Below are 25651 nucleotides of genomic sequence, written 5' to 3' on the forward strand. Positions count from 1 at the left end.
AAAGATTTTTATATGTAGTTCAGTTAGAAAACCTTTGATAATCTTATATTGGGGACATGTGAGTAGAAAACACTGACTGGCAGGGAGGCTTGCTCTGGTTTCAGCACTGAAGGGGGAGTTTATTGTGAACACACAGTTGAGACGTAAGCCTATAAATCTTGTACTGGATTACTGTTTCTTAACGAAGGAATGACAGATCTCTTATTCCGTCGGTGCATTTTAATGTGCAATGACGTGATTGACAGAAACCAAACAGCAGCTATTAAAATGTCAGATGCAGACTCGATGCCCTTAAAAGTTTGGCTTCTGGAGTTTAATATACTGTGGACAAAATAGACTTGAGTTTCTCTCCCATTCCCAATGTACAGCCTGAAACACAGACATCTCTCTTAATTTATACAGTTAAGAGAAAAACAAAACACCTCTCTCTCAAGTCGATAAACAAATGAGTAAGAGGTGAATGAGCCTAATGACCAGTCAGCTAGTGAGACTGAGCTGAGCTGTACATATCCTGGCTCATGCTAAATGGAGAGGGGAATTTGTTCTTTGCTTATGATCTGTGACATAACAAGGCATGATACTAGGTCATTCCAATGAATAATTTCAGCAATAAATATATTTAAAGATAGCTTATGTACTGATTTACAAATATGTCTTATATACATTATATATGCAAAGCACAAAAGCTGGATAATAGAGAGTAGATGCAGTATTTTCAAATGTCCTCTTTCTGGGGCATTGGGATTGGCTAATCCCATGTCAGAGGCTCTTCAGGGGTTATTGTGTCTTCTCTGGTCCTGTGAGAATAGAAGGTGACTTCTCCCCATGTTCACTTAAGTGAAACCGCATACCACCCAGAGAAAAACCAGGCGTGCAAGTCAACCATTACAGTTGTTTATTGAGTGTGTGCTCATTAAGGTATCACTACACAGGTTACATTTCTTGTGTGATTTTTTTAATTAGAAAATACATCCAAAAGCAAAGAGCAGCTGCTCACAAACTTAAAAATGCAAAGAAACAAAAGACAAGAATCGACAGTGGCAAATGACACGTTACCTGTCTAAATCCACCTTAGACATGTGGAGGTGAGGGGCAGACGGAAATGAGGGTTCATTTGTGTACAACTACCGTCTGCTTCCCGCGCTCCAATGGAGATGACTGAACTGCAAATGCCTACCTACACCAGTAAGGCAACACTGGTGCCACACCGCAGCAGTGACTTGTCTATGGAAGTGCGTCTGACCCAGCGTTCCTTGAAAAGAGTGCATTTTGTTGTAGATCATTTTAAACACAGTTTTATATAATATTCAAAAGATAAACGATTACTTTTGTTTTAATATTGTGGCCAAATAATTAGGCTTCAGGTTTACATGGCGAAGGTAACCCTACCAATGGGAAGCACAGAGTTGCTAGGAACATAAGCAGAGATTGCTACCTCAACAGGCAACAGTGATCCAGAACAATCAGAGAACAGTGTCCTTTTGGGCCCATCAAAGTCTGAAAAATGAGAAATGGAATAAAGGACGTAAAGAATCATGCACTATTGTTTCATCCGGGGCTAATCAAGTACAGCCTTCAAAAGACACATCTAGCATGAGGAGAACTCAATGCTCTACATTGAAAACACAGTAATGAAAAATGCTGCTGACACAGAAGACTTATAATAAATACTCAGGGAGCTCGCCAGAAGGGTAAAGTGCTGTGCCAGGTACTAAAAGGTCCATGCTGGAAAACTAAGCATGCTGATCCTCACTGAAGAAGACTCTTCTGGTTATGGTGAGAACTCATTTCCCAGGAGCCACTGTTTTAAGAACAGATACAAAACTTGCCATACAACATGGTAGGCAAAAAATAAAGACACAATGCCACATTAGCAAGCCACACTACTGTTTTGGGGATTAAATTTGGAGAAATACAGCATTATATACACAAGTAACAGAGAAACAAAGGTTTAATAAAAATGAAATCCTTTAAAGAAAGATAACTTTATAAAAAATCCAAGTCAAAGAAAATGCTTTGAATATGCAAATGCCAAAGAGTTGTCAAATATGTCATGGCATATCATCTAAAATCAAAAAAACCACCATCACATCAAAAAAAAAATCACTAACTTATTTCATAGTATAAAGCCAAAGCCTGACATTCAGATCAGAAACAATGCACCCCCAGCCAGTGAGTCTGCTATTGGTCACTGCAACAGCATGAAGTTTCAGCACTGACTTCTGAAGACATTTCCTGTCTCCCCACAAGCACAGGTGAGAAGTAGTCTGGGCTGCTACTGGAGACACTTCTGGTTTGTGACGTGTCACCCTTCCTGCTCATTTATCCCCCAGTTCATTATTATCTGCATATAATATAAATTTCCTAGACCATAAGTTAGCAGCTTTCAGGACAGAAACCTTGAAAGTTCTTAGGGAGGTTAAACAAATACCGTAGCCTAAGATCTCCTCTACAACACACACACACACACACACACACACACACACATCACACATACACATGTGGATGCACAGGTGTTCTTGAAGGATGGGATAGCAAAAACCAGAGGACGCTGTCTGAATTTTGAAAGTACCATGCTCTCAACAGATTTAGCTATAACTCAGCAGGGCCATGGGCTTTCATTCATTGTAGAAACAAAGAGAAAAAAATATTAAATGGCATAATTTGTTTTCTCACTGGGTAGTGAGCCACACTGCATGGCTTTCTCACGGTCACTTTCCTGACTACAAGTGGTACCTAAACAATGCTCGGCCCAATCATAGAGAACAAATTCCAGGACCATGTGAGTAATGGATCACAGTACCCCCTGCACTACCAAATGCCAGTGAGTAAGAGTTGCCTAACTCCATGATCACACAATTGGAGGGGATTTACTTCTTACTGATAGAAAAGAATCCTAGACAAAAAAAAAAAAAAATTAAACAAACAAAATCCCAGAACAACTCCAAATAAGAAAAAACACAGTAACAACACAAACTTGGATCTTATCATAACTGTCAATCCAAAAATATTACTGGGCAAGGAGTAGTTTCTGACTCTCCAGTCAGTGACACAACTGTAAAAACCAACCAGTTCATTATCTGAAAGGGGGTAGTGGCTCATTCTACTTTCCAGGTACAGTTGCTTTATTTTCCCAATTTCTAGACCCTTTATCTTCTACCTATCCTCTTAAAAAGAGAGAGAGAAAGACAACTATTAAAGCCTAACACTACTGAATTATCTTCACCTCAGCCTAAGAAGCACGGCAGCCTAGCCCAGGTAGTGAGCCACACACAACGCAAACAAACTGCCCCAGCTGGAGGACGCCAGCATCTGCAATCTTTAAGCAACAATGGCAGCCTTTGGAAGGACACAAGAGATCACAGCATCTCTTATGGCATGTCACACTTTGATCAAAACTTCCCTGGACCGTCTTACTGAAAGAACTAATGATAGAATACCAAAGCATGTACACATACTAAAAAGAAAAAGACACCACCTACTCACAAATTTATTTAAACTCTTACTTACTATTTTAAAGATAGGTTCATTAAACAACTATTCTTATGAATAAAGTTTAAGGCACTTTTATTGCCTTCTGAGAGTTCTCATAGCTACCTAACAAAGGAAAGTATCACTTCAGCATAGAGGCTAGAGTTTTTAATTCTAAAGTGTAATCCTTTGCTAATTTATTCTAAGATGAATTTAATAATCAGGAAATTGATTTTTATAAAGACTACTTCATGGGCAGAAAATACAGGCTAGTCATAATAAATCCCAAACTGTCTGTAACTTTCTGAAGCCAAACATTTTCTCACAGACTTTGTTTTTAATGTTGGCATTCATCCATTCAGGGCTACTACTATTTTAGAACTTCATATAAATATTAAAACTAAAAATTAAATGGTAATTTCAATTTCCCCCCTTTTTCTTCAGATTTCTTCTCTTTCCTGGAACTGTTGATCTTCAAAAATTCACAGAATGAGCATGTTTTTTGCAAAGTGGCTTATCCTTCTTGGAGAAAAATGTCTGCCCTTCCAAACTTTCACAACACACCTGCAAAAAAGAAGCATTACTTAGAAGAATATCATTATTTAAATCAGATCTCCCAAAGGGAAGTGACTGTCCCCAATGAGTAACATTACAAGCGCTTTAGACAGTTACGTGAGACACCCTGACATTTCATGATTACTACGACATTTCATGTCATCTTGGAAAAGCAAAGAGTGATTATTTTTCTGGAACATTGTCTGATTTATTTAAATCACTGTTGATTGCTTTTCTTTACCAAGAGGAAAGCACTTAGAACTGACGAAAACTTCAATACATCAAAAAGTCACATTAAGAATAAAAATTCTAATCAAAAGAATCTATTTCCTCTTATAAAAAAATTAAAGCATTCAAAAAGAAACAGTTCAGTTGCTTTGCCAAGCATGACCAAACCCAGTGTCAGTCTGTCCTACTATATACTGGCCATGTATTATTCTTTTTTATTAGGCATATGATTCTGAGTATGGTATGGGCATGTGAGTGCGGGTGCCTGGGGAGGCCAGGTACACTGAGAACCCTGGTTATGGGCTGTCTGATATGAGTGTGGGGAACCAAACTCAGGTCCTCTGCAAGAGCAGCAAGTGTTTTTAATCACTGAGCCTTCTCTCCAGTCTCAATAGGCTGATTTTAATTTACTTCCTGGATGAAACCATTCCTGAAAGAACTGAATGAACTTGATTTTACAGTGAACATCTTGGGCAGTATCTATCTGCTGAGTGGTTTTGTGGTTAGACCACCCACACTTTTGCCTTCACATTGTTTCGGATGTCTTCCAAATGGCAATGCTCATGAGAAGTTTTTCCTGAGAAGGTAAATATGTAAAAGCTGCTTCTTATAAACTTTATGAAGTCTAAAAGATGAATGAAGTAAAAACAAGAAGTACTCAAAGGTAATGTTTGGAGAAATCATCTGATTTCACTGTGGTCTCTTCTTTTATATAATGGGTATCAAACACTGCTAGATATATTAACTCTAACAGCAGTAACATGTCAAATGCTGGAATGGAGCATCGTTACTGAATATTAGCTTTCTAAATTATAAAAATTACCTTAGGTTAATGTTAACCTTTTGATCTATCTTAATCATTAAAAGTAAAAAGAAGGCTAGGTATAGTGATGCACACCTTTAGTCCCAGAACTCAGAAGGCAGAGGTAGGCGGATCTCTATGAATTCAAGGGCAACCTCATCTATATAGTAAGTTCCAGGTCAGCCAGAGCTACATACTGAGACCAAGCTGCTGGGGATAGCTCAGTCAATAAAGCACCTGAGTTTGATCCCCAGAAACCATGTCCAATGCTAGGTGCCTTGGCACATGCATGCCTGTAATAATCAAGGCTGGGAAGGTGAAGAGAAGTGTCCCTGGGGCGCTCTGGCCAGCCCATCTAGCCCAGTGGAGGGTTCCAGGCCCATGAGAAACCTTGTCTCAAAGGAGAGGCCATTGTTTTGAGGGTGACTTGAGGTTGTCCTTCAGTCTCCACGAGCACATACACACATGAACACATACAAACACACGCATATACACCAAAAATAGATAAATCAAAACCAAGAGCATTAAAGTAGCAAGTGAAATAGATAAAATGTTTCAAAAAGAAAAGAAAATTCATGAGCCATCTATCAGTCAGGAAGAAAACTGAGCCACCTTGCTGGTTCCCCAGTTTTTTATAATTTGTTTTCTATTTAAGAAATACCCAATGTTCCAAAATAACTTAAAGTGTTTAATAAAGGAATTTAAGAAAAGAACTCATTTAAAAAAGGCACTAATCCTCTCCTTAGAGATAAGGTTGCATTAAAAGTCATACTTTCTCTGGGGTAAAATCTTATTAGATGCCAAATAATGTCAAATCCAACTTTTAAGAACATCAAACCCAGCGTCCATTAGCTTTGAGGAAGGGAAAGACCAGAGTGCTATCCCTTCCATCGAGCACTGAGCTTTGAGCAGGACAGGACAGCTTACTTACCGAGCACACAAAGCAAGTATCATGCCAGGTATAACCCAGAGCTTCAAGGAACATGTCTCCAGCTTCAATGGGGAATTCGCATCCACGGCATATTGTTCCAAAAAGGGCATAATAATCTGCATCAGGTTAGGAGAGAGACACAATTTAAAGATGGCAGGTCATAGAAAACAGTGGTAAGATGGGAGTTAAACAAGACGCCAAGGTTAAGACTGAGGTAGAAGTGAGGAATACAGTATCCACTGAGGATGGGGCAGCTTGGTTGGGATTTCCTCACTGGGTGGATGGAACCACTACTTAGCTTGGGATGTACGTTCAGCATGGCAAACACTATGAAACTTATTTATTTTACTTCCTGTGTTCCATGTCTCTGTTTAAATGCCCAGATGCAGGACCAGGAGACCACTGTTCTGTGTAGTTTTCAGTGCACTTGGATATGTCGAGGAACAGTTAGAGGACCCTCAGTCATTTGCAACAGTGAGCCTAGATAATATATACTGAGAACAAACTTGGCAAATCTTACCAGTTAGCATTTTTCCAGGACATTTTTTCACAAATAAGGACTGACTGAGTTCCTAGCTGGACTATGCCAATAAAACCAGCCACAATTTCTTTTGTTATATTTTCCTTCCAATTTTATGACTCCATACTGGAAATCTTTAGTCAAATAATATGAATAACTTGACAGATTAGCTCTAAAATACTAACAGGATTCCCTTCCAATGAAAGTGGCCTTGTCCTTTCTCTATTATTAAGTAAGAGTGCTGTCACATTTTCTCTTCTATTCAACTTGATCACTGCTGTGTTGACCTATGAGCCACCTTTTGGTCTTTAATAATGTTGATCTAGCTGATGTTGGAGGGAAGGGATAGTATAATATGCAGCTTGATGCAAATATTCTCTAGCGCCATGTATTGAATACACCTCCACAGACTCTACCAAGCAGTGCTCCAGGCACCGCAGAGGCAGAGAGGCAAAAAGGGCAGGTGTGGATTCTTGTCTTAGGAGCCTTCGGTTAAGACTATGATAGGTACAATGAAGCAACAGCCAGTGTTGTGATATAGAATAGTTAGGGGATATACACTACATTCTAGGAGAGTTAGGAAAACCTTTGCTGGTACATAACAGTCATGAGGAGGCTCGAAAAGGAGGAATCCCATTGAAAAGATTCCAGTTAAAAGAAACTGGTATGAAGACATAAAATCTTAGCCATGTTCAAAAGCAGTAAAGGAATATGATATGAGTTAAATCTGATGTCAGAATGTAAAGAGGCAGAAGAGAAATCTGGCAAAGCAACAGGAGGATGGTGCTCATCCTAGGAGATGCCATTTACAGGACACAAGCACAATCTGACTGCCGTTGTTGACATGGCACCAGATTCTCTGCAGCTGCTATTGCAAAGTCCAGGCAAAGACTGAGAGCAGGATGGTCATAGTGGCGACACTGGAGATGAAAGGAGATGCTTATCTAATATCTACTGGATGTGCAACTGCCTGGAATTACTTGTTAGATTCTATTTCAGAAGAACAGAGAAAGAGAGGAAACCTAGGTGTTTGGACAGTGGACAGTGCAACCATCTACTGAGAAGGGAACATTGCTAAGAACTGGTTGAAGGTGAAGGGAAAAGAATAAAACTTATAGACCAGGATTCCCCTCTGCTAGCAATGCATTAGTTTGTCATGACTTCTTAGAACACATTAAACATCATAGGTTAGATAGATGTTTATGTTTTTGTACAGTTAGTCAGAATGTCTTACAAAACTTTCAAAAACTCACAAACCAGCCAATCAACTAAACAAAACCAAGTCTCTCTTCAGAAAAAAATAAGCTGTAGAACATGAGATACTCTGAAGACAGTAGGAAGCTTACAGTCAACTTATCCTGCTAAGAACACATGGGGTACTTTATTGGAGGTTCTGGGGCTTCCTGGTGAGCAATCTGGAACAGAGCCAAACCCTTCCTAAACTAAAGGGTTAAGGGGAAGGTGAAAGTCAGAGTACCGAGTGAGCAAAGAGGTAAGTGATGCTGAATCAGCTTCAGACAAAAGCTGAGAGTTTCTTGAACTTTACCACTGGGCAAAAAGTCCTGCTAGGACCACATTTTGAATTTCAATCTAATATAAGATTAAAACCGAATAGAGGGAATTCAGTTAACTGAATAAAGGAAAGCATGTCTCATATTTTGAAATACACATTGTGGGAACAATATCTGAATAAAGACTAAATGGTAAGAAAGCTCACTTACAGATGTGGCAAAGAAACAGTGCTGGGTGTTCAGATACAAAGCAAAGGGAGGAGCTAGGCTCTTAAAACCTAAATTATTAAAAACATCTTCAGCGGGGAGCAATCTCAGCCAAGATTACTTTCCTATCCAGTAAAGGCAGCAAAGGAGTTCACATTTATTTTCAAAGCTGTGGCTTTAAAAAGCAAAGCAGTAACATTAGAATGTTAAACATTTCTCATGTTTTTAACCACTTGGTGTCATTACTACAATAAGTGGCTTTAAGCTATATTTTGGATAGAATTTGCATCTATAAATGACTGGAGATCTGAAAATATTTTTCCTACTAAGTAATGCCAACCTCCTTAATGTTCATAATGAAGTTGGAAATGTTGTGTTGACAAAGTCATGAGCAGTGACTATTCTTTCTGTTTTGCTGTATATTCAGAGTGATAGGTAACGTCTCTAAGATCATAAGGAATCCTTGTTGGCCTAGACTTTCCTTGCGGATTTTCAGAACAGAAGTGTCCGGCTCCATTCTTAACCAAGGCGCTCACGGCTTGTCATCTCACCGGTCTCGCAGTACGGCTCTCCATCCTCCAAGTGGAAAACATTGTTGCGAATGGGTTTTCCACAGGCCACGCACACAAAACAGGACACGTGCCAGGTTTGTTTCAGGGCATTGATGACTTCCTGTTACAGAAAGGTGGATGGATTTAAAGAAAGATGACAATAAACACACTGATACCTACTCTTACTGTTGTATCATGCCAACTCAACGTAGACATACGTATTTCATCTTTATTTTGAACTTTTCATCAAAGAAACAAGAGATGCATACTGGCAGATTCACATATCACTGGAAAACTATTGTAGTATGTATGTGTAAACAAAGAATAATCACTATTACTAACTCTACACATGCAGTAAATAAGGGAAGGATTACACAAATGCTTGTTATAATGCATTCTGCTTTCTTTCAAACAGTGTCAAGATGCATTAACCTAAAAAACTTTCATGGCATTATCTTGAAAATGTCATGAAGGAGGGGAAAGCATTTAAAAACTAAAACAAACCTAAACTCCAGTGCATTATGGAAGCAATAATGTAATCAGTATAATCCAATCAGCTCATTGAGTGTTTAACTTTTTGGAATCAGCTGTGACTGCACTATGCACTTACTGCAATTGAGTAAAGTGTGAACCATAAAAGCAAGGATCCTAGTCCACAACAGCCTCCTGGTTCAATACTCCAAGACACAAGACTAGGAAGAGATTTTAATCAGTAAGAGGTTTGAAATTGTTAGTTTTTCAAGAACTGTTCCAAGGATTCCATTGAGAAGAGCTAAAGCAATTGAAAACTAATTTCTGAAGAATATTTAATAACATGGGAATTCTTTCTTTCACTTCCTAGAGTCTTGTGGTTTTTACCATTCTTGACTTTTATTAATTATTCTCTAATCCACAGAATAGGTTTATTCACTCAATCTAGTTTACTGATTATCTGTCAGCACGTATGAAGGGATAGGCTAGCATTATATTCTTCTATTACCAGCACATTGTACAAATTAACAGCATAGAAACTGGTCAGGTGGCATATGTATAACTGTGAACTATTTTTAAGTTTCAGACATACTTAAGCATGTTCTTCATAACTCACATTTTCTAGAGTTTCATTACTGTATTTACAGATTGAGAGTAGTACATAGAACTCAGCAAAGCCATTCTAAGTTGTGTAAGCTAGAGCCAAGAACACTGGTTTCTTTAAAATCAAATTCCCTCCACTACTGGGCACAGCACCTACAGTAGATGCCAACTCTTCAATGTCACTGAAAACTGGATGTTATTTGACATGATACACATCTATTCATCATTATTTATTACTTTTTTTTGCCAAAAAAAGCATAGCTTGAAATGTTTTTCCTATCACATGTACACTTCTATAACTGAAGTCACAGTTTTAAACATTATATTCATTCAAATAAAAAAATAGTATAAGCTTCACATTGTAGAAATATTGCATATTTCACGAGATCAGTGTCCTGTGCTTGAACTCTGACAAGCAGGGAAAGGCTGCTCTTATAAAAACTAGGGAATTTAATTTAAACCAGCGAAGGTGTCAGTCCTGAAAGCTCGTGTGTGTGGTCCTGAACGACCTCTTCATTCCTGAGCAAACTGGGTCCTGCTGAGGTAGCACACCCACAGTAAATTATTTTTCCCAGAGTGGCTAGTCTTTCCCAGACAGGCCAGCATTCGGTAAGAGAAAACCAAAGACAACTAACCCCACGAGTCTGATATACTTCCTTAGAGGTCTGTTTAGTTTTGTTTTACAATAAACACAACTAATGAAAGCAGAGAGGATTGATCAAGCAAGAAGAAAATAAAAAGTGAAAATAGTGAAAAGATCTATTATAAAAATCTACATAGCTTTAGGATACACTAAAAATGAAGAAGTAGTTTCGAACACTCACTCCAAGTATCTTCCTCTGGCAGCGACCACATTCAGGAGCAAAGAACTTCTCATAACATAGCTCGCAATACAGTGCTCCCTTCTCCTCAACAAATCCAATGTAGGCCATCGTGTTTTTGCAGTGAGCACAGTTAAATTCTTCCGGGTGCCAAGACTTCCCCAGAGCCACGAGGAAAGGTCCCCTGCCAAAGGAAAGAGACCAACTTGACTCAAAGATGAACGCTTCTGCTGTTGGCCTGGAGAGAACCTCTTCTTACATATGTTGTCTAGTAAACTGTCTGCTCGATTTCCTTCTTCAGGACTGGGTATGGTGGCACTGCCAACCTGCACAGGCACTGTGTGGGAAGAGAAAGGGGGACTAGGAACAAGAGCGCTTGCTGGATCCTTCTAGTGAAGCTACCTTCTCTTCCCCATTTGCCTCAGATTTGGGGCGCGCTTGATGGGGTTACATGAGTCATTCTGTGTACATCATTATGACTGAGAGTGAGATGCTAACTGTGATGGAGAAGAAGCATCAGAATAGCACATGTTTTAAGACAGGAGCAGAGTTGAAAAGAAAACTCAATTTGCCAATGTTAGATCCTTGAGAATAGTGATTTCCAGAGAAGCATCAGTCCTTCTTGACTATGTATGATGCCATTTGCTTATTTCTCAACTTCATTAAATGTTTCAAATTCACCACAGAAGCGGAGCTGTACATTATCAGTTATTCGAAGCTAGTTGGAAGGCTTTTATTTCATTCCAATATGACTAATTTAAACTGTATTGCATTAAGAACATTTAATATGAAAGCTATCCTCAAAATGTATTTAACTATGCACGACAATGCTACCAAGCACAGCTGATGTTCTAGGGGAACCTCCACAAACCATTCATCTTGCCTAATTGAAGGTTTATGTTCAACATTGACTAGTCCCTCCTTCCCCTTCTCTGAATACGACGGATTTGGGGACAGGGAGGGACGAGATCTTACTTTGTAGCCTACGCTGGCCTGAAACTGAATAGGTAGCCCTGGGGAGCTTCAAATTCATCCTCCTCCTGCCTCAACCTAACAAGTGCTCAGGATTATAGAAATGAGCGATACCATGGCCAGTTAAGATGGATTCTTTATTTTAGTGTGTGTTTTTATCAAGGTAACAAATGTTTGTAAGGAGATCTTTCCCCAAATACTATAACCATGAACTGACAGGATGAGCTTGGTTCACTGAACAGGAGCCATTAGGAAACCTTATCGAGCTCGAAGCCCTCGGAGATGAAGCAGAGTAGCCTCTGCAACACACTTTTCAGGAGCTACATCACACTAATTTTTATTCATGGAGTGGCTTTACCTCCAAGGCACTTTTACACTTATCTAATTTGCTCATACAACACTCTTGTGAGATAGACCAGGGCAATTATTATGAACTCAGTTCAACAGATGGAGTGGTAAGGCCAAAGAATATACAAAAGATATGTCAAACATCATAAAATTACTGACTGAGCCAGTTAGGGGCTGATGCTTCTACTTCCCAGTGTATTACTCTAGTCAACTGAGACTCTGCTTTCCATCTCCCTTCTGTCAACCAGCATCACAGGACACCCATGGGCAATTGTTAGCAAGCATATAGCAGTGGACTCCTAGGCAGAGTTATTAACAGGATGTCATGGCACCCACAGCAGCTTCTACCCTGTGAAAACAAAAATCTCTATATAACAGCTATCTCATAGGGTATGGCTACAAGAGCCTGTAACTACAGATTTGAGGCGGGAACAGGGGAAACTAAGAGCTCCATTGCTGGCTGGCCTCGCTGGGAAGGAGGGCTTCTGGTTCAGTGAGGCAGACCTTGTCTCAAGGCATAGAGCAAAGAATGGTAGAACATATCTAGTGTCTTTCTCTGGCTTCTGCACACCCATATATGAGTACATGTACCCACATACTCATGTACACTACACTACACTACACACACACACACACACACACACACACACACACACACACACAAATAAAAACTACTTGGTAATTGCTCCCCACCACCAATAGTCTGGTACCAACATATCCAAGTCCACATACTAATTTTCTTAGCAAAAACACTAGCATTAACTCAAATCCAGTCCACAATTCTGCAAGAGTCAGGCAGCAGAAAACAACTTAGTAAATTTTTTTCTGTGAAGCATAAGAAAGTACTTTCTAGTTTTATTTTTTCTTAGCCTGTTTATTAACAATTTGATGCTTGGGCTGGAGAGATGGCTCAGTGGTTAAGAGCACCAGCTGCTCTTCCAGAGGTCCTGAGTTCAATTCCCAGCAACCACATGGAGGTAGCTTACAACCATCTCTAGTGAGATCTGATGCCCTCTTCTGGCATGCAGGCATACATGCAGACAGAATACAATATATATAATAAATAAATAAATCTTTAAGCTGGGCGGTGGTGGCGCACGCCTTTAATCCCAGCACTCGGGAGGCAGAGCCAGGCGGATGTTTGTGAGTTTGAGGCCAGCCTGGTCTACCATGCGAGATCCAGGAAAGGTGCAAAGCTACACAGAGAAACCCTGTCTCGAAAAACCAAAATAATAATAATAATAATAATAATAATAATAATAATAATAATTAAAAAAAAAGAATTTGATGCTCTTTTGTACATGTGACTCTGCTATATTTGAGGTACATAGTTACTATTATTAAAACTTATAGGTGATCAGGGGAGTACTTCAGGTACTATAGTTTTGCAATGAAAAACAAGGAAGTTATTATTATCTATTAATACAAACAATATACATTAATATATTATTATAACAATATTAATATATTAATTATAAAATATACATGTATTATATATTAATATCTATTAATTATTTCTACAAGAAAAGAAATGGGTGTGTCACCTACTGTACACAAATATGTTACCTCCAGTAAGCTCATCTGCTATTTGTAACTGCCTTATAAATATTCTCACTCCACAAACTCTTTCATTTATTTTTCTTAGTGTATACTTGGCAAGTACTTTCCCAAACATCAATCAAGAAGTTACATTCTCAGAGCTGAACAAACTGTTCTAAGTACTCTTAAGCTTTCCCACCAGCTAGGTATCCAGGATAAACTTACTGTGACTATAATGTCTAGTAGGACTTCGGGGTTTATGTCACATTCTGTATGGATATTAAAACACATTCAAACATTTTTACAACGCTAGGCTTAGTTTTTCATTAGGAAACATCTTCACTTCGTCACAAGCTCAATGGCCAGTATCCTTTGGCTATTCAGTTTTCAAAAGAAGTCAATTCAACCTCAGACTCTGCATTCTCCTGAAATGTCAATACTGGTGAGGGCCTGGATTAAAAATGAAAGCTTTGTCTATGGGAGTACATCTACTAATCCCAAATAGCTGAGGAGGCTCCTCATGACTCAATCAGAACACAAGAGAACTGGGGTCTATGAATCACAGCACTGGACCAGACCTAGCCCTCAGAGAACTTTTATGAGCAATGTGTGCTGTGATACATCAGCAGCTATTAACAGTTGCTACAGGAAGCAGTCTCATGACGTTCATCCCTGTTCTTCCGGAAACTGATGTGAGGGTCCTCTTAGAGCACACAGGGTCAGGTTCACATGAGCTCCTTGAAAATTTTCCTACCAAATTTCTTTAGACTCCCTTGAGAAATCATTTTATTTATTTTTTATCACATTGAGCAGTAGGTTACGAGAGAGAGAGAGAGAGAGAGAGAGAGAGAGAGAGAGAGAGAGAGAGAACAAAACAAATGGGTAGCCTGATTACAGGTAACTCTGTGGGTAATTATAGTGAGTACTGTCTGTCTCAACACTTGCTTCACCCTGAATGGTCCTACCCATGATTTTCATTCCTGTACCCCTTTATAATTCAGAAGGTTAACATTTCATGTATTCTATTTGGTTTTCTGCTTGTGCCTGAGTGTTCTCGCATGTTTTGATGCAGCTATGTGTGGTATACGCACACTTATACATATGCATGCATGTGTGTATAGAAGCATAAAGCTGGCATCAGGTGTCTTTTTTGATAACTCTCCCCACTGTTTATTGAGGTATGATCTCTTGCTGAATTCTGAGCATGTCAATCCCACTTAGTCTAGCTAATTAGTTTGCCCTGGGGATCCCACACTTTGCTTTCACATGGTTCTGGGGATCTGAAGTCAGTAGTTAGCTTGCCCTGGGGATCCCACGCTTTGCTTTCACATGGTTCTGGGGATTTGAAGTTAGTAGTTAGCTTGCCCTGGGGATTCTGCACTTTCACGTGGTTCTAGGGATCCAAACTCAGGTCTTCATGGTTTTGTAGTGAGTGCTTATCCACAGAGCCATCTCTTCAGCACCACATTGCATATGTTCTTACAAAGCCATTTTGACACAAAGCTTATCATTAACTATTAAAAATATAGTCTAGTCTATTAAGAGAACAACTTTAAATGTTTCATTTCTTTTTTTCAAACATGAGCAGTAAAGGAAATCCTAGACAGTAAAGAACATGAGTCTGTACCTTTAAGATTTGAGGAGACAATGAGTCTTACTTTTTTCAGAGCTCCTTGCTGAAACCAGCACAAGAGGGAAAATGCTCGCCCAACTGGATCACCCAACTGGATCGCCCAACTGGATCGTCCCTGCTGCAGTGAGAGAGCACTTTCCTCCAGTGCCCCTGGGGCTAAGTGTAGATTAAACAGCAAGCCTCTTATGGAGAAGGGAGCACTTTCTTCTGTGTGTCAGCAAACACTAATTTAACAAATTCATTAACAGCGGATTAACACTAAAGAAGTTCTTGCTCCAGATGGGACTGGCTTTCCACCTGTGAACTGGACCAACAAGCTTGGATAACTGCAAGGTGGAATTAAATATCCATCTCCACTTACAGTGCTCCACCCTCAGCCCTTTCTAAATCCATGTTGACTGACAAGGGAAGGAAGGGAAGAGTAAAGGCATCTGATGGGCCAAGATGAAGACTCCTGCACACAACTTTTTAACTCTGCTTGCCTTCTGCTCCTGCCTCCCAAAGAAGGAAAGACGCAGAGTTCAGAGAAAAAGAAAAACTTACAGATAGAAAGGGAAAAGAAACTACCATCTCAAGGGGCATAACCTAGCAATTGGGTTAGCTCACATATCAGTACTCACTGCTTGCTTCCCATTATTTAATCCTCAGGCAGCCTGAGCAACAGACATGAACTCCAATACACTGATGAAGAAAACATGAGCATTTGCCACCTTTCCCAAGATCGTGCAGATAACAAACTACAATGATAGAACCTTGCAAAGTACAGATGGCACAGATGGATCTACTGACGGCTGAATATATTTATGTAGCTGTTATACCATCTTGATGGATTAAGCATCTTACAATTATAAAATGTACTTTATCTCTAGTAACAATGTTCACTAATGTCCATTCCATCCCACCCCAGAGAGAAATAATGAAATGGGATGGAGCCAACTGAGTAGAGCCTTCAGTGAATCCACTGTATAGATCCTCACTTCTACACAATGCTAAACCAGGCAGTTGACATGATCTGTTTGAGCAAGTGCTGAAGAGGATGTGTAGACACTCTGACACAGACTGGCAGGAATGAAAACTGGCAGGTATAGACACTGTGCAAGAAAGTTTAGTAGTTCCTAAAACAAGTTATTTACAGGCTCTGTAAAACAAAGTTTGAATAAGTACATATATTACCTATAATTTTACTACAGCAATTATCATTGAATAAGTAGATTAGTTTTGTCTATTTCATTTACTTAATTAATAGTTTTGCACTGGGAAAATATTCATAGAGCTACTGTGTTGGTGAAAGACAGCTACAGGGCAAGGGCATGGCTGAAAGATTACTTACAGACTAACTCTGTTACCCCAGGTGAGAAATGACAGTGTCTTGGATTAGGACTGCAGTAGGAACAGTGAAAAGATTTCAGAATGAACATACATATATACATACATACAAACATACATACATATGGTATATAATCTATACCAAACAGATTTGCTGACAGGTCATATGAGGTCTGAATAACTGTTAACAGAGATATTACTAAGCAAGATGGAGAAGGCTAGGGGAGATGGTGTATGCATGCCTGGAATAAACTCTCCCATCAGATGTTAACTAGTACACTGCTCCTATCCTTAGACTATGTAGTCTGTCCAGAGGATTCCTTTACTTATGGACACTGAGCTGCTCAAAGGACAAATGATCCTAGAAGGGCCTGACCTAGTCAGGGAGCTCTGGAGGAAAGTGAAGAACAGCAGCAGATGCTGAGATGTTGGTGCCAAGGAGGAGAGCAAACAGTCATGGGAACTGCCTAGGGTGAGAGCAGCTTTGAGGAGGTGAGCGACTCAGCCCTCTAGCTTCAGACACTGAAGTTTGTAAGCAGCCACACTCTAAAGGAACTTGGATGAAGAGCCAGATCACCAGGTAACTGCACCTTGATTTCAGCCTGGGGAATTCTCAGCAGAGACTCAGCTAACCCATCCCTACCCCTCCTCCTGACTCATAGAAACTATGGACACATGTGGGTTGCTCTCAAAATTCTGAATCCTATTTGTTTCTCATAAAGAAATCTTGAACTGAAAAAAAATTACAAAGTTCTTCAGCTTTTTGATGTTTTTCAATGAATCAATTTTTCATTTCACTGTTTTTTTCTGTTTTCATTCTCTATGCATTACTTTCTTTTCAAAAATTTAGATTTACTTTTTTAGGTTATATGTATGAACATTTTGCCTGTGTGTATGTGTGTACACCAAGTGCATGACTGGTGCCCATGGAGGTCAGAAGAGGGTATCAGATACCTAGAAACTGGACTTATGGATGGTTGTGAGTTACATATAATTGCTGGGTATCGAACCCAGGTCCTCTGCAAGAATAACAAGTGCTCTGAACCACTGAGCCCTTTTAATTTCAGCCACAATCCTTGTTTCTCTTTTCTTTTGCATAGTCTTCTGTTTATTTTTCACTTTCTCTAATATCTCTGGATGGAAAGCTATACACCAATCAATTTGAAATATTTAAACATTAAAAATTTGCATAACCATTTACAATGGTTTCTTTTACATGAAAATATTGATCTGATATAAGCACACTATTGAACTTTAGTGCTTTCTATTTTTACCAAATGAAACATATTAGTCTGTGGAAATTAGGTAATCTTTACTTATCTTTACACCTATACAATCCTAGATGATCTCTACTTAGACTTAACACATTAATTTGGCTGTTTATTTGCTGGCTGGCATGCATGCATGTGTATGTTGTGTTTACTACAGTGTAACTTAGTTCACTAGTACTGCCTTAACATGTTACCAGAGTTGTCTATTTTCTTTTGTTTTGGGGCTACAGTCCCAAGCACAATAGTGAGGAGAGTTGGTTCTGTATGAGGCCCCGCGTGTAAATGGTCATTTTCGTACCTTCATATCCAGTTGTATTGGACTTTCCCTCTTCGCAGGAGAATGACTGCGGTCAAATGAATTAAGCCCATTCTAATGACTGACTTCACCTCTTTAAAGATCAGTGCTCCAGTGGTAGTCACGCTCTAAGGAGACTGAGAGTTACTACTTCAACACATGAATTTTGTGGAACACAATTCAGTTCCTAACAGTAAAGTAACCTTCTTTGAAGAAGGGAACAAGTCATCCATTCTGATATCAGAGGTGTCTGAATGGGAGTGTTTCCTTACAAAATAAACGTAGTCCAACATTAGATAAAAAACTGAAAAAGTGAGACTTTTCCATCAAAAGGCCCCCACAGCAAACGCAGTTCAGACCTTTCCAGCAGTGGTAGAGGAAACCCCTATTCAGAGCAATTAAATAACCAAATGCCCATTGGAATAAACCAGGCTGCTCGGGGTAATGGAACAACTGAGACAGAGAGAACAGAAAATTCAGGAGAAAACATAAAGAAAAATTTTTGGCAAACTTCTATAGTGAACAAAGACCAAAATTAACAATAAAAATAAATGGTGTTTTGTTGTCTAGTCTGGTAGGCACAGGTGCTGACGTGACCATAATTGCACCAGAATTTTGGCATCCGACTTGGCTTCTTCAGGAGGTAAATGTTCAACTGTTAGGAATTGGAACATTATCTCAAATGAAACAGAGTGCAAGATGGCTCTAATGTATAGGTCCAGAAGGACAGAGAGGCAAATTAAAACCATATGTGGCTAACATAGCCATGAACCTGTGGGGGTCGAGACCTGTTACAACAATGGAATACTCAGATTAACATCCCTCCAACCTCAGAAACAAATCATAAACTAGCACATGTTTCTGAGAGAAATATTAAATGGTATTATTCTAATGAGTGGTCACCAACCATCCATATTATACAAGAACAGGGAACAACAACTGATGATCTTCCAAAGATACCAAAAGCTCTACCTTTAAAATGGTTAACACACAAGTCTGTATGGATTCATCAATGGCTTTAACAACAGAGAAACTCCAGGCTTTAGAAGAGCTGGTGGAAGAACAGTTAAATGCTCAGCATATGGAAGAATCAACCAGCCCTTGGAATTCTCCTGTATTTGTTATTAAAAAGAAATCAGGTAAATGGAGAATGGTAACAGACCTTAGAGCAATTAATGAAGTATTTCAGCCAATGGGCTCTCTACAATATGGGATTCCTTTGCCTACTCTGTTACCAAAAGGATGGCCTCTCATAGTTATTGATTTAAAAGACTGTTTCTTTTCAATACCCTTAAAAGAAAAAGACAGAGAAAGATTTGCCTTCATGGTACCTACTTAAAATAATTCTCAACCAGTTAAGAGATATCAATGGAGGGTCCTCCCACAGGGAATGTTGAATAGCTCAACCCTGTACCAATATTTTGTACAACAGCCATTGGAAGTGATACGTAAAAAATTTCCTAAATCTATAATTTATCACTATATGGATGATATTTTACTAGCTGACTCAAATGCAGATACTTTAGAAAGAATGTTTGAAGAAGTAAAGAAAAATTTGCCTTGCTGGGGATTACAAATTGCTTCTGAAAAGATACAAAGAGAAGATTCTATTAATTATTTAGGTAGATATAAAATATTTATTTAGATATAAAAAAGGTCTACAAAAAAATTAGACCCCAAAAGGTGCAAATTAGGAGAGATTGACTACAGACTCTTAATGACTTTCAAAGATTATTTGGAGACATTTCTCATCTATGAACTATTTTTGGGGTAAAAAAATGATGAACTGAATAATTTGTTCAAAACCTTAGAAGGTGACAAGGAATTAAATAGTCCAAGAGAATTATCACCTGAATCTGAGAAAGAATTGGCCTTGGTAGAAAAAAAAGTACATGAAGGACACATGGATCGTATCGATCCAAAGCTGGATTGCATTTTGGTTATTTTACCTTCTAGGCATTCTCCTACAGGAATATTAATGCAGAGGGAAGATATTATATTGGAATGGATATTTTTTACCAACTAAACCAAATAAAAAATTAAAAACTTATGTGGGAAAAATCTCTGACTTAATTTTGAAAGGAAAATTGAGACTTTGTCAATTAGCAGGAATAGACCCAGCAGAAATTGTTGTACCTTTAACTAAGGAGGACATTGAAAAATTATGGACAGAAAGTGAACCTTGGCAAAGAGCTTGCAGTAATTTTTTTGGGAGAAATTAACAGCAAATACCCCAAAAGCAATAGAATTGATCTTATAAAGATGGCTGATTGGATTTTGCCTTGAATTGTACGTGAAAAACCCCTATCTGGAGTTCATACATTTTATACAGATGCCAACAAACAAAGGAAAGGGAGGTTACAAATCAGAAAATTGAGTAAAGTAGTTCAAAGTCCTTATAATTCAGTTCAAAAAATCAGAATTGTGTGCTATTCTGTTGGTATTAATGGATTTTTCAGAACCTCTCAACATAGTTACTGACTCTCAGTATGCTGAAAGAGTGGTATTACATATTGAGACTGCAGAATTTATCCCTGATGCATCAGAATTAACTTCACTATTTATTCAATTACAAGATACAATCAGGGAAAGGAGTCATCCTTTATATATAACTCACATCCGATCCCATACTGGTCTGCCAGGCCCTCTGGCACAAGGTAATGATGAGATTGATAAATTATTGATAGGAAATGTGCTGGAGGCCTCAGAATTTCATAAAAAACATCATGTCAAGAGTAAAGGTTTAACAAAGGATTTTCCAGAACCTGGCATTAACTATCCACAGACTCCTGATTCTGGGTCGGGGTTTCCTAAGTAGCAGAGCAGCTCCCTCCCTGTAATCTATTCAAAGTCAGCCCACGAACCCAAGGAGAGCCATTGGACCCGGGTGCAGCTGGAAAGGGGGCCGTCCTCTCGCCCATCACGTTGAACGCATGTTCCTGTGGAACCATCAAAAAGCCCCCCACAATTTTGATGGATGCCTTTCATCCTTTAGAATTACATTACATCCAGTCTTGTGGATCACTTTTGAATTTAGGAATGCATGTGGACTACACAAAGTCATCTTAGAGGGGGGTTAAAAATGTTTCACTCTTGAACCTAGTTGTTATCTACTCCTTTCTTAATTATCTGTACATTGCAATGTAGGAACAAGATACACTACCATACCTATTAGTTAAGTCGTTTGCTTAAACTATTTTCCTCCTGATAATAAGTAAGATATATAATTGTATGTTTATATATTTATAACATACATGTGTAGTAACTTAGAAAGCTCAGAATGTTGTACACAGGAAACTAAACAACATACTGACTCAACTGATTTTGGAATTATAATTATTAACTTTGGGCATGGTCCCTTTTGGTCTTTTGGTAAAGTGATCTATAATATATGATATTGCAATTATATTTTCAGAAAAAGAAAATAGTGGTTAAATATTTAATTCATTAATTGATTGATTGATTAATATATTCCATAGCCAAACAAATATGGAGTCTAGTTCCAACACTACCACTTCATCAACTTTGGGAGTTTGTTCACATTAATCTGAGTCTCAGTTTCTTCGTTTAAAAAGTCTAAGGATACATTTCGTGGAGTTACTTTGAAGACACAGTAGAGTAATACCAATGAAGCTCTTGGGCATTAGCAATCATATTTAATAAACAGCTGGCTTTATTATTATCTTGCTTAACTTCGTTTGATCCTTATTTCATAGTTTTATACATCTTTTGTCATTTTAATACCTGTAAGCATTCTCCTAGACAGTGGTTGTTATCGACATGAAGAAAATAGAGTTAGATAAATCTGAACTAAAACTTGAGTAATGTTATTTACAATCTAAGCAGTTTTGACAAATGTGTGAGTTGTCTGAGGTTCAGTCTCCTCATCTGGGATACACAGTATCAAGAGCAAATGTAACCACAAGGTGAGAACAGCCATTCAGGTAAAATACTTTGCACAACATCTGGAATATGTAAGAACTCACTAAACACTGGCATCCAAACAGGATCTTAAGGGTGACATTGTATTGCAAACATAGATGCTAGACTCTTCTGTTCTTCTCATTTTTTTCTGTATTGATCCTTATTTCATAGTTTTATACATCTTTTGTCATTTTAATACCTATAAGCATTCTCCTTACAATACAAGAACAATAAAATCTTGGTTTATATCTTGCCTATAAATCTTGACCAATGTTTTCAGTTGTTTTCTTAAATTCAGCAGCTGATACATTAAGCCAGGAAACCTTTTATTTTCAAATAAAATCTGAACCAGAAGGGACAATAAAAAAGACCTATAAATAAAGGAGTTGAAAGGAGTTCAGAGATTGAAATGGATGGTGCAGTAGGCAAAAAGCTCTGTGTTCTTCTCCTTGGACTAACCCAGGATAGCTCTCCTTATGAAAATGCTTGAAAATTACTGAACAAAACATCTTAAGAATACAAAAACTCCTTTTCTCTGTGTAATAAACAACGAGTTGCCCGAATGTGGTTCTGGTGCTGTGCTGTAGGCGAAGATGGAGAGACAGTAACATGACCACTGTTCAACACTAACATTCTATACCTAGGATGCAATCCAAGGACACAAATCCCTGACTCTGTCAGAAAGTTGTTAAGACACTAAACACAGCAGTTCAGTTAACCCTGTGCAATATAAATAGCAATTGATTTTAATGACACAAGATGCTACATTCAGGATTAAGCTGGATTCTTCATACGCCTGTTGCTCCACCAGGACACAGAACCCAGCCCTGGCTATATCAGTCACCTTCTGTATGTGTCCCTATTACACTTGTACTCAGTCAGTATATTCACAATCATAAGAGGTGAAGAACTGTTAATTCCATCCTAGTTGGATTTAAAATGCTCTGTCACAAACTGGAAACTTCAGAAAATTTTCTACATATAATATCATATGCATTTGTAATTTGTCAAAGTATATGCCTTTAAACATGAGTTAGGGATAAGACCCATAAAATTCTCAAGATTAAAAAAAAACTTAAATATTAAAACAAAATGAAAACTCAAGTATGGGTAAGTATGCCTTCTGAAGACAATCACTTTAGTTGCTAACATCAGGTCTTTTACATTTTTTGAAATCAACTAACTCTTCTAAAAAAAAAATAACTAATGGAAAACTAACACTATGAACTCAACTTTACACTCCTCAGTTTGCCAGGGTATAATATTCTGTTGAAGTAGTATGCCTACAACCACAGCTCATTTTAAAAACAGGTGTCCCAGATAATGTCACTTGATCTGACACCTTCTTGCTTTGGTAAGTAATACTGACACCGAGGGCAAGAACTGGATTTATGCTTTGACCAGGGCTCTGAGCCGACTGCAGGGTATGCAAGCTGCTGTAGCACTTGAGCACTAGGCAAATGTGCTATGCTAATTATTGTTACATGATCTCGACATGAGCTAATCCCTCTTCCAGAGTAACTGAAGCTTCACTGCTTCAATGATAACAAGAGCTGGATAATACAGAACAATATAAAATTCAGAAGACAAGGGGACAGTTAGTGACAGCCATCCATCACATTAGTTGAATACATGTTTATTTCATAAAATACAATGTCTGTACATCAAAGCACCTCAGTCTACCATTAAATTTGGAACCAAGGCAAGGAGAAACGGTACATGCTGCTTCTGCTTTGAGCTTCCTATTCCCACCATATTAAAAAGAGTCACCAAAAGTTGTGATTATAGCAGAGCACCGGAGTTGATGACCAGACATGAATTAACAACTGACATGCTTTGATGCTGTAGCTTATTGAGCAACTGCTCACACCAGCACACAAAAGCGGTGGTCTCTGTTTCCACAGAGATATTATAATTCAGAGTACCATATCATTCTGCAATGGTATGGGTAACCACAGTAAGGTAACCATATTACATGTCAGAGTTCATATTTACTAACATTAAATCTAAAAATTTAACTAAGTGCAGAAAGTAGCTAAAAGCACTGTTTTTTTCTAATTAGAATAAAGCAGTGCTACACTAGATTTTATATAAATTATTTCTGTAAAATAGTAACCCTACAGAAACTTGTAGAAAAATGACTGACGAATCAAAACCATGGTGACTGAACTCTGAGTCATGCCCCAGTTCATTAAATACTTAACCTACTCAATGTCTTCTGCTCAATTTATGCTGTCCTAGACTGGAGACCTTCACTGCTCTGGCCCTTCTCTTCAGAATCTTATTACTACCACTGTGGCTACTGGATATTTTTTTTTTTACAAAAAAAATAAAATACTATTACTCTCTTCCCTTTCCTCCCTCCAGCCCTTCCTATATCCTGTCCCCCCTTTTTCTCTCAAATTCATAGCCTCATTTTTAATTTCTCTCTTCTCTCTCCCTCCCCCCCTCTCTCGCATGCGCACACACACATGCACACATGCTGAATCTGTTTAGTGTTGCTTATATGTTCATGATTTCAGGGGCTGACCACTTGGCAGTGGATAACTAATTACCGGCTCAACTCTAAGGACTTAAGAACCAATTCTACCTCTGTCAGCATCATTAGTTCGCTGTAATTCTTTGTCTGGGGTTGGGCCTTGTGAAATTTTCCTCTTCCCAGGTTAGCATGTCTTGTTCAAATGTTGTTTAAGCAACCATATTCTTATGAAGAAGATATAATTACAATTTATATGAAAAATAACACGTTTTAAAAGTCTAAACTAGGCTGGACAAGATGGTTCACAAATAGAATTGTACTTCTTCAGAGTCTGGGGCAGGATTGCCACAAGTCTGAGGCCAGTGTAGAGTACATAATGAGTTCTAGGCTAGAGTGAAAGCCTGTATTAGAAGACTGTTTAGAATCTATAAACTAGAAAACTAATAGTGGTTATCTTGGGTGGTAGCTTTTGGGACTTGCTTTCTGTTTTTCTACATTTTTAAATTGTCACAAATGAATATCTTTAAAATAAAAGTGTGAATCTATTTTAATCTTGTGCTGTGTACTGTGTTCTTGGTATGGCATCCAATTACTGATAGGTTAAGAGGAATATTTATTTATACTTTGTGTTTAAATCACCAGATTCTACCTTCCATATTAAAAAATGGCCTAGAAATATAATGCTAGACAATATTACCATAAGAGAAAAGGGGGAAATGTCAGTCTTACTTGCCTTTATAGGCCCCGTTGTTTCAACTGTTTTAAAATAGGACAGTTTAAAAAGAAGAGAATGTAAGCAATAATTTCAAGCAACTACTTTTACTGCCAACAAGGCAACTCACAAAGAGGCACCAGGGTCTTTCTGGTGAGATGTCTGCAACCAGCATTCACATGCACACCTCATAACATTTTAAAAGCCACTCATAAGGATGCTGAGATTTAATAAGCTCCAGTACAATGCAATTACAAGATCTCTGGGCATTTCCCCCTTTTTGGAATTTAAGAGACAATAAAACAGATTTGGAAGGAAATACTTGAAAGATGCTGGTACTAACCCATTCTAATACTTAAGGCACTTGTGAAGGGATAAACAAAGGTCTACGGTCACTGCTTCTGTATTTAAAATCTAATCTTTTCTCCAGGGCTCAAAGTTCCTTCTTTTATGTTACAAGTTGTTTTTCAAGTAAATGAAA

At 38.4% G+C, this 25651-nt stretch overlaps 1 protein-coding gene across 7 annotated transcripts in view; it reads right to left on the reverse strand.

Annotated features, from left to right (window-relative positions):
• Positions 1 to 878: 878 nt before the first annotated feature.
• Positions 879 to 25651, reverse strand: part of Pdlim5 (PDZ and LIM domain 5) — a 182599-nt gene continuing 157826 nt past the window's right edge. For all 7 annotated transcript variants that reach the window (XM_036190204.1, XM_036190203.1, XM_036190209.1 and 4 more), the window contains 4 exons: positions 10675 to 10855; positions 8777 to 8897; positions 5988 to 6103; positions 879 to 4035 (listed from right to left, as the gene is read on the reverse strand). In XM_036190204.1, the coding sequence (XP_036046097.1) occupies positions 3946 to 4035; positions 5988 to 6103; positions 8777 to 8897; positions 10675 to 10855 (508 nt within the window). In that variant the 3' untranslated portion in view covers positions 879 to 3945. The remainder of the gene's footprint in view (positions 4036 to 5987; positions 6104 to 8776; positions 8898 to 10674; positions 10856 to 25651) is intronic.

The sequence above is a fragment of the Onychomys torridus genome, chromosome 6, assembly GCF_903995425.1.
Source record: "Onychomys torridus chromosome 6, mOncTor1.1, whole genome shotgun sequence".
In the NCBI taxonomy this organism is placed as follows: domain Eukaryota; kingdom Metazoa; phylum Chordata; class Mammalia; order Rodentia; family Cricetidae; genus Onychomys; species Onychomys torridus.